Below are 9607 nucleotides of genomic sequence, written 5' to 3'. Positions count from 1 at the left end.
GCAATGTGTCTGGTGTTGATGCTTTTATTTATATGCTGTCGTTGCGCCCTTTGCTTCTATAACTTTGGCCCGCTCTCCGGTGGAGCGTCAATAGTTATTCCTCCGACCAGCCAGCAACCAGCCAGCCACAGGCCGGATGTGAGGTACACGAATTTCTGCCTTTCAACTTACATAGATATTACGCCCCAGGGGCACCCTGTCGTTTGAGAGGGAGATGGAGTTGGCGAAGTTCTAGGACTCTTGGCCTGTCGCATCGTAACATTACAGTGATTACACTCTGTAAAAGTTACGGTTTTATTGTAAGCTCCCTCCCCATTCCCTGCTGATGCTGTGTGTTTGTTGCCTTCGAACTTTTGCGAATTTCCACGGAAAAACTTGCTGGGAAACTTCAAATTCGCAGCCAACAAAACACGGATACGGACACGGACACGGACTAACTATCCACCTGCATTAGCAAATCAAGCACTGCTCGTAATGAATCAGTCACAGCGATTAACTTTTACAACCGAATATTGCGCGGATGGACACAAAAGACACCAGAGATGGCTGACAAATCGGTTGGAAAAACCCATCTGAAGAGCGAGAGCATCAATAAATGTTTCCAAATGCGATCACAGACTCAACTCACATGTTATCGGAATTCACTTGTGCATCTCGAGCCGATCATCAATGCACAGCGTCTTATGACTTCGAGTGACTTCTAATATTATTCTTTTATTTCGTTTATTTTTATTAGTAAAAATATAGTTACGTTTTGTATATTTAAGTATATGGTTTGTATAATTGTAATTAACAAATATTGCAGCAAATTTCATCTACTAAATTATGAATTATGTTACGTATTTATGTATGTATGCATCATACAGTACAGTTATACAATTGTTTGTTTCGTTGTCGTGTGTGTGTGTTTGTGTGTTGCGTGTGTATGTATGTTTGGCTTACAATTAACGAACAATTTCAACAAATTACGAGTACAGCAACAAAACAAGTTACAAAACATCCACTAATGTACACTTGTACGGAATTTACGTCTTTGCATCGAGTATGTAGGTACGAATTACATCAGGCGACAGCCCTCTCGCTCCCTACTGTTTTGGCGGTGCAGTCGCTGCTGCGTGGGCGTGGATTGGGCAGAGCCGACGGGCGTTGGGCCTGCATTTCCGTTGGACTCGAGGCTGGCATGCCGCGTCAGGCGCTGGTGGGCCGGCATCAGGTCTGACTTCCATTGATTTCCATTCACCTGCTGCAATTTTGGCACAAAGTCGCCTTCCTCATTATCCAGCGTGTCAGCGGAGTCGGCCGTCAAATCGTTACTGGTGCTGGCATCGTGGGTGGACGAACTGGAAACGTCACCCAGCGACTGGATGTACTGTTCCAGCAGATATATGTGTGGCTGCAGCGTCATCACGAAGCCCCGATACAGCGATCCGTTGTGCTCAAAGGTCCACTGGCTGAGCTGCTTCAGAGCCGCCTCCGTTCGCTTGCATGAGTTTACCGACTCGCTGCGGATGATTACATTCACTATCCGGGAGATGGAGGCCGCATCCTGCAGCAGTATGGACAGCACCAGGGCGTAGTCCGTGCAGTTGGCCTCGATGAACAGCTGGAGAAGGTACCGGAGTTTGATGGACAGCTTTTCGGGCAACGGATCAGACAGCAGGTCGTCCTCGGAAGCCGGCAAAGAGTACAGCCGGCGGTAGCGGAAGTTGTCAAACGACAACTGCGAGCTGGAGCGAGCTTTCAAGATGGGCAGGGAGCTGTGCTGCAGCTCCTCCTCCTCCTTAATGCTGGGCTGCAGTTGGGGTGACTGCGTGGCCGCTCCATTGGGCGTGGCTAGGCTGAAGTAGCCCGACTCTGAGGTCTGCGATGAACCGCCGCCCGCCTGCCGATGGGTTGCCCTTAGCTGAGCAAAGTCGTCCTTGCCCGAAGCTGGAAACGGACTCGGCAGCTGCAGCTCCTCGTGGAGAGCCTGCAGGGCGCCAGCGAAATCGTCCAACTTGGCTGTCCGCTCTGCCTCCTGCGACAGCCAGGTGACCAAATGAAAGTCCAGATACGCGCACATGTACCCCAGGTCCATGAGCTTATGGTTCTGGAGCAGCTGTCTGGCATGGCGCTGCAGGATCAGGTCAATGCAGAACGTTTCCCGTTGCTTCGTGGAACGTCGACGCACCACAGAGGGCGCACCCGAGCTACTCGTCTCGCCGATGGGTGTGGCTGCCATTCCGCTGCCAGATCCAGCCGCCTGCTTGTCCTTGGGCAGATTACTGGTCACTGTGGTGGAGAAACTGCGCTCCCGGGCAATGGGGCCCAGGACCATGTTGAAGGCATCTGCATTCTGGTTAACCTGCTGTTGGGTGTTCACCTGCGGCGGTGGGGCAATCTTCACGTTGACGACCATCGAGGAGCGCGGCGAATCGATCTCGTTCGGGTCGATGGCCTTGAGAAAGCGAATCAGATCCTTTGCCAGCTCCCACTTTCTCTGCTGCAGGGCAATGTCCAGCAACATTGTGGCGTACTGCTTGCTGACCACCGAAGGCTCCAAGTTCTGCAGGATGATCAGGTAGCTGGCCGCCGTGTCCAGCTGCTCCGACTGCAGACAGAGCTGGAAGAGGTCCTTGGGCTTGCCCGCCATGGAGAAGAGGTAGGGCCACAGGGCAATCTCCGTCTTCCTGGCGCACTGCACGATGGTCTCCAGGTAGACGGGGAACTCGCGGATAAAGTCGAGAATGCTCGGCAACTGAGCGTCGGGTATGGGCTGCTTGCTGGTGGCCTCCTCCTCGAGAACTTCGTGCAGCAACAGCTCCAGGGCATGCGGGAAATAAGGCAAAGCGCGGCACGACTGGGCGATCTCCCAGGCAGAGTAGCCGAGATTCCGTTTGATAAGCTGTCGCAACACTTTATGCAGGTAGATCTGTGACTTGCGCTCCATCAGGGCGAATGGCAGGGAGAAATGGGACGACGACTCGTTGGTGTACAGCGTGCTCTCGTTCTCCACGCCCAGCACAATCACATTGTCGAAGAGGATCACCAGAGGATATACTTTGAGGGGGAAACTCAGCATGATCCTCTTCGACATGAAGCTGTGCAGGCGCTGGGCGCCACCTTGCTCCCTTCTCTCCCGTCCAGGCGGCAGAATGGGCAGCCAGACGCGCATTCCATGCGCTCCCGAGTACAGCCACAGGCAGTCCCTCATGGCGCACCGCTCCAGGGTGTGGGAGAGCCAGAAGCATTCGACGCAGCTGGCCAGGCACGTGGCCAACAGAGTGTTGGGCACATTCTCATTGGCATCGCGTTGTATCATCAGGATGCGGCCGCACACATTCACAATGATCGTCTCGGCCTGGTCCTGCTGCTGTCCCTGCAGCTTCAGCTCGTTCTTCAGGTTGGTCACCGTCAGGCTCACAATACAGGCGGGGTGGATGCAGATGCTCTTCACATCCAGCTCGTACGCACACTCAATGTCTATGGCGTAGGCCGACTTCTTGGACATGTGGAAGAGACTCACGATGCCGTCGGCTGTCAGCACGATCAGCTGGTTGCGGAAGACATTAAGACTGATGACGGGAGCCCGCACCTGCAGCTTGTGACCGAACTGATTGTCCAGCTTGCATTCAGCGGGGTAGCAGCGCAGCTCGTCAGTTCTGTCCAGTAGGGAGTAGCAGCCCATCACGATGAAGCCGTGCCACCACACCAGCCCGCCAGACACCACAAAGTCCTTCTCCTGCGACTCGTTGCCAAACAGTTTCCACTTTCTGGTCATGAGGGAGTAGTGGGCCAGGCCCGTTCGCCCAGCCACGGCCACGTGGAGGCCCTCCTTGTCTATCGCCGCATACCTGATGGGCCAATTGGTGGATGCGTAGTTCAGGGGCAGCTGCAGCAGGGTCCAGTACTTGCTCTCCGTCAGGATGCTGCCCATGTTCAAGCTCTGCTTGAGCTCCAGGCAGTCCTCCTCCGGCTGGTCGGCTCCTCCGCTGGAGGGGAATGTAAACTTGTTGCCGCCATAGGTCTCCTCCAGATTGTTTCCCTGATTGATGTACAGGCAGTCATCGCCCTGCAGCAGAATGTGTGGATTGGCCGTCATGCAGGGATTCATGCTCAGTGCGCTCTTCACAAACTGAAGCTGTAGCACGTTGTTGGCTTGGCTCTCCGCCTCCTTCATGAGCATGAACAGCTGATAGCCCTCCGTGGACCATTCCAGGCGGCGCATCTTGAGTGGATTCTGTTTCAGCAGATCGACATTGAGGCCAAAGTCCCAGCTAAGCGTGGACATTAGCAGGGCGCCGAAGGTACTCCAGAGCGACAATCCACCATTGGCCCAGCTCACAGCCAAAACACAACCATCGGGACTCCACTTGAGTTCATTCACAGCGCCCAGGCTACCAGGCAGCACGTTCTCTGTGAGGGTCAGCCGGTGAGAGAACTCCAGTCCTCCGGTGGCATCGTCTATCGCATAGACATTGACCGCCGAGCTTTCCTGGCCATAGGCCAGCAGGCGGAACTTGTGGTTCACGCTGCAGACACTAGCATCCTCGACGTCCTGCACCCAAAAGCCGTGCATGTGATCCGTCTCAAACTTCAGGTGATTGGCTATTAGAAAGGCGGCACGGCGATCGCTGAAAACGGCCGCACAGCCTCCAATGAACGGTGAGTATTCCAGGGATGCCACAAACGAGTCGCTGCCCAGTGGAGGGAAGTTCTTGGCAGGCGCTTGCTGTTGCTGCACGTAGAAGGGAATGTCGCGCAGCTTGATGGAGGCCAGGGCAGGCAGCTCCTGCTCGTTCTCGGCCAATTCCAGTTGGGTCCATTGCAGACGTAGCAACTCACAAGATTGGGTGGCCAGCAGCAGCTCGCTCAGGCTGATGCAGCAGACGGTTGTGATTACCGAGCCCAGGGTGACGCTGCACAGCTCCCTCAGGCTCAGGCGGGGTATGTTCTCCTTGATGAACAGCTCCGCAGAGTCCCTCTTCAGGCTGGCCGCTGGGGGATCCACCTGCATCAGTATGCCACTGCCATTGGCATCGAAGTCCAGCTGGTAGACCAGCAAGGCTCCCACGCTGGTGAGCAGAGCCAGCTGCCTGGAGTCGGGTTTCCAGACAATCAAATTGTTCGTCCCATACTGCTTGAGGGACTCCTCCGTCCTGCGAAAGTAGGCAATGGGTATCAGGGGATTGGCGTACCAGATTCCAAGAAAGTCATCGCCCACGGCGGCCACGAGTATTTTGACGGCATCACAGCAGATGTGACGTATATTGGCACTCTCTCCGGGCAGCGCCAGACTAACCCGCTTGGGCCAGCCCACTGGAAAGTACATCCTCCGAGTGAAAAGTTACTGCGCAAGGAGAACAGAACGTTGAGAACGTTAGCAATCTGGAATGCATGGCGAAACTGATGTTTACTTGCGGCAAGTCGTGTCTGCATTTACATTTTATCTTGAACGACCAATTTTACATATTTTATCTCAACTAATTAGCACAATACAACACAAAATCTCTGCAATTTACGCGTATACAAATAAGAGTGTTGGCAAACATTTCGAAATCTCAGCTGTTTGCCAAAACATCTGTTTTGCAGCACTGATTTTGCACCGCGGTCTAACGTGACCGTTTACGGTCGGTATATTTCAGTGTTTCTCCGAGCAACCTTGTTCCCCACCATGAGCACGGAATGCGTAACATTCTGCTACCCTTGGGAAAAGGCTATTATGGAATTGACGAAATTGGCGCCAATCAATGAAAAAACTATTCAATCTGTCTCAACGAAATGTGGCAAATTATAGACACCTATATTGTAGATAAATTGTAAGGTTAAAAGCACTAAGAAACGCAGTTGGGAAAATGAAATTTTAATATTAATTAACGGAATTAGGGTACACATTCTCACTCACATAACGTTTTATACCATTGTTTGGCTGACTTTTTTTAAAATAAATAAAAATAAAAGAAAGTCATGAAAACTAGCCATCCTTGTTGTGAAGTGATTGATAAATTTATTGATTGAATCATAAAAAAGCAAAATTAAGGAAAATGATTTAGGACGGTATATTTACGGTATATATTTTAGCGGATAAGGTATATTTCTGTATATTTGATCGATAGCTCCCAGTCAGATTGTCAGCCGGCGGTTTTTGCATTGAAAATTATAAAAAATATAAATATAAATAAAATACAGAATGACCGCATTTGAGGGTGAGTAGCTAGCAAAGTTTATACTATTTTGGTTAATAAATAATTCACGTTTAGAGTTTGGCGTTCTCCCGGAGCTGGGAAAGGCCACCGACGAAGCTGACTGGACGTAAGAAACATTTTGCGAGATGAAACATTTTACAATAAATTGGTATCATTGCAGCCTGCCGACCGATGTGCAGGCGGAGGCCATACCTCTCATATTGGGTGGCGGCGATGTGTTGATGGCCGCCGAGACCGGTTCCGGAAAAACGGGAGCCTTCTGTCTGCCCATCCTGCAAATTGTGTGGGAGACTTTACGAGACATTGAGGAGGGAAAGGCTGGCAAAGGCGGCGGGGGCACCGCAGCAGCTGTGTCCCCCTGGACAATGTCCTTTTACGATCGGGGCAATGCTCTAGCTGTGACCCCTGATGGACTGCGTTGCCAGTCGAGGGAGTTTAAGGAGTGGCACGGATGTCGTGCTACCACCGGAGTGCGCGGCAAGGGAAAGTTCTACTTTGAGACGACAGTAACGGATGAGGGACTGTGCCGTGTCGGCTGGTCCACACAGCAGGCTAATCTGGATTTAGGAACCTGCCGGCATGGCTTCGGATTCGGCGGAACGGGCAAGAAGTCAAACAATCGTCAGTTCGATGACTACGGCGAGGCCTTTGGCAAGGCAGACGTCATTGGCTGCCTGCTGGACTTGCAGCGCCTGGAGCTGAGCTTCACCAAGAATGGCCAGAGCCTGGGCGTGGCCTTCCGCGTGCCAGAGAACCTCAGCAAGGAAACATTTTACCCGGCTGTGGTTCTTAAGAACGCCGAAATGTTGTTCAACTTTGGCAAAACAGACTTCAAGTACAGTCCAGGCAATGGATTCGTAGGTGTCTGCCAGGCCGGGTCGGAGCACATCAAGGCCAATCCCTTGGCCAGTCCCACCGCTAATGCGACAGCCGCCAAAGCAGCCCCCAACGCTCCCCAAGCCATCATTATAGAGCCCAGTCGGGAGCTGGCCGAACAGACCTACAACCAGATCGAGAAATTCAAGTACCACTTGAGTAATCCGGAAGTACGCTCCCTGCTGCTCATAGGCGGGGTCCGACTGGACGAGCAGAAGGCTCAGCTCCAGCAGGGCATCCACATTGTGGTGGGCACTCCCGGCCGCCTGGAAGAGTTGATTAACAGTGGCTTCGTGCTGCTCACCCATTGCCGGTTCTTTGTGCTGGACGAGGCAGACGCGCTGCTCAAGCAGGGCTACACGGATCTCATCGACCGTCTGCACAAGCAAATACCAAAGATCACGGCGGAAGGGCGCCGCCTCCAGATGATTGTCTGCTCGGCCACGCTGCACGCTTTCGAGGTTAAGAAAATGGCCGAGCGCCTGATGCACTTCCCCACCTGGGTGGATCTGAAGGGCGAAGATGCCGTGCCCGAAACCGTACATCATGTGGTCTGCCTGGTGGATCCGCAGGCAGATCGAAGCTGGCAGTCCCTCCGCCAGCCCATCCGCACCGACGGTGTGCACGATCGCGACAATGTGCATGCCAGCTATCCGTCGGAGGAGACCTATTCGCAGGCTGTCAAGCTCCTAAAGGGCGAGTACTGCTTCCATGCCATAGAGAAGCATCAGATGGATCGTGCCATCATCTTCTGTCGCACCAAGCAGGACTGCGACAACCTGGAGCAGTACCTCAAGCAGCGCGGGGGTCAGCGCTTCTCCTGTGTCTGTCTGCACGGCGACCGTAAGCCGCAAGAGCGCAAACAGAATCTGGAGATGTTCAAGCAGCAGCAGGTCAAGTTCCTGATATGCACAGATGTGGCTGCCCGCGGTCTGGACATCACAGGATTGCCCTTCAGTGAGTGTTTCTCCCATCATACGTTTTATTTCCTTACCAATCCTGTCCATTCGATTTGTAGTGATAAATGTAACTCTGCCCGACGACAAGGCCAACTACGTGCACCGCATCGGACGTGTTGGTCGAGCCGAGCGCATGGGCCTGGCCATCAGTTTGGTCTCCACGGTGCCGGAAAAGGTCTGGTACCATGGCGAGTGGTGCAAGTCGCGCGGCCGCAATTGCAGCAATACCAATCTGACCGATGTTCGCGGCTGCTGCATTTGGTATAACGAGCCGAACCTGCTGGCCGAGGTCGAGGATCACCTGAACATCACCATACAGCAGGTGGACAAGGCCATGGAGGTGCCCGTCAACGATTTCGACGGAAAGGTGGTCTACGGGCAGAAGAATCTGAACACCGGCACCGGCTACAAAGACCATGTGGAGCAGCTGGTGCCGACGGTGCGGAAACTAACAGACTTGGAACTGCAATCACAATCTTTATTCTTGAAACGCCTTAAATTCTAATTTTGGATTTGGATTGAGTGTTTGGGTTTTGCTAAGCAAGGACAATGTTACATCGATGTTACACGCGAAACGGGAGGAGTTGGCCCTACAATTGGATAGTCTATGGTGGCCAACACTCGCGGGAATACTTTATGGTACACAAACACACACACACACATAAATATCTTTAGACATCGGAGATGGGCCTCGGACTCGACTTTAGACCCGCTCCAGAGAACGCACGAGATACCATTACGAGTAAACATTAAATAAAACTAACATTAAAATCTTCTGTCTAAAGAGTATACAGCCTCGGGTCCGAGTTTCTTTACAGTCACTAGTCGGCATCCTCCTCCTCCTCCTCTTCTTCCTCCTCGAGGAACTCTGTCCGCATCTGCTGCAGCTGCCGGAGTTGCTGGCACAGTTGGTTGCCGAAAGATTCCACATAGCGGGGACTTATCTTGTCCAGCAACGCATAGGGTGTTTCAAAGATCTCCTCGTCATCCTCTGGCGCGGCTTCCTCCTCATCGTCGATGTGCAGCTTGGCAGCCATCCTCTTGTCGGCATCGACGGTGTCGTACAGGGAGGAGACAATCTTGAAGCCGCGACTGGTGACCTGCACGCAGCAGGTTGCACTCTCTATGGTCCGTATGTTCAAGTATATCTGCGTGGCATCGCTGGCCAGCTTGGAAGAGATGCATATTTCAGCGACGTGCGCCTTCACATCGTTGATGATCGCATTGGCCTCGTCAATGCAGTTAAACGCTTGTTCTTCGCAGTCCCCTTCGCTGGCTTTTGAGTCGCCCATGCTATCACGTCGCCTCCTGGTTTTCTTGTCTCCGTTTTAATTGAATTTAGCTTAAATTTATTCGATTTTTACAAGCGCAACATGTTTTTTCCCATATGTCACAGCCAGTGTGAACGCGGATTTATCGACAAAATATACCATGTGACCCTCAGAAAATATATCGGAATTGCTGTAAATAACAACTGCGAAACTAAAGTTATTTTAATGAATCCCCGTTTATAAATATTTAAGTTTTTATTAAATTGTCGCCACTGCCATGTTATCCATCTATTAAATTCCATACCATATCCGTTGA

At 52.2% G+C, this 9607-nt stretch overlaps 3 protein-coding genes across 5 annotated transcripts; 1 reads left to right on the top strand and 2 right to left on the bottom strand.

The window, feature by feature from the left end:
* Positions 1-742: 742 nt before the first annotated feature.
* On the bottom strand, positions 743-5550 carry LOC117579243 (guanine nucleotide exchange factor subunit Rich). 3 transcript variants are annotated; one of them, XM_034265025.1, is made up of 2 exons: positions 5423-5550; positions 743-5329 (listed from the first exon to the last, which is right to left on the bottom strand). In XM_034265025.1, the coding sequence occupies exon 2, from the start codon at positions 5309-5311 to the stop codon at positions 1058-1060; it is 4254 nt and encodes a 1417-aa protein (XP_034120916.1). In that variant the 5' UTR covers positions 5312-5329; positions 5423-5550; the 3' UTR covers positions 743-1057. The 3 variants fall into 3 exon arrangements, with proteins under 3 accessions (XP_034120916.1, XP_034120919.1, XP_034120918.1); XM_034265028.1 differs by having other exon boundaries at positions 5401-5521; XM_034265027.1 differs by having other exon boundaries at positions 5397-5515.
* A 566-nt stretch (positions 5551-6116) lies between these two features.
* LOC117579500 (ATP-dependent RNA helicase Ddx1) lies at positions 6117-8796 on the top strand. The gene is made up of 4 exons (XM_034265402.1): positions 6117-6185; positions 6240-6291; positions 6346-8018; positions 8080-8796. The coding sequence occupies exons 1-4, from the start codon at positions 6170-6172 to the stop codon at positions 8523-8525; spliced, it is 2187 nt and encodes a 728-aa protein (XP_034121293.1). The 5' UTR covers positions 6117-6169; the 3' UTR covers positions 8526-8796.
* On the bottom strand, positions 8478-9433 carry LOC117579501 (GSK3-beta interaction protein). The gene has a single exon (XM_034265403.1). It carries the CDS (start codon positions 9310-9312, stop codon positions 8842-8844), a length of 471 nt encoding a protein of 156 aa, XP_034121294.1. The 5' UTR covers positions 9313-9433; the 3' UTR covers positions 8478-8841.
* Positions 9434-9607: the final 174 nt, after the last annotated feature.

This window comes from Drosophila guanche, unplaced genomic scaffold, assembly GCF_900245975.1.
Source record: "Drosophila guanche unplaced genomic scaffold, DGUA_6, whole genome shotgun sequence".
Taxonomy (NCBI): domain Eukaryota; kingdom Metazoa; phylum Arthropoda; class Insecta; order Diptera; family Drosophilidae; genus Drosophila; species Drosophila guanche.
The sequence above is the reverse complement of the archived record's forward strand: the minus strand, read 5'-3'. Positions and strand labels throughout refer to the sequence as shown.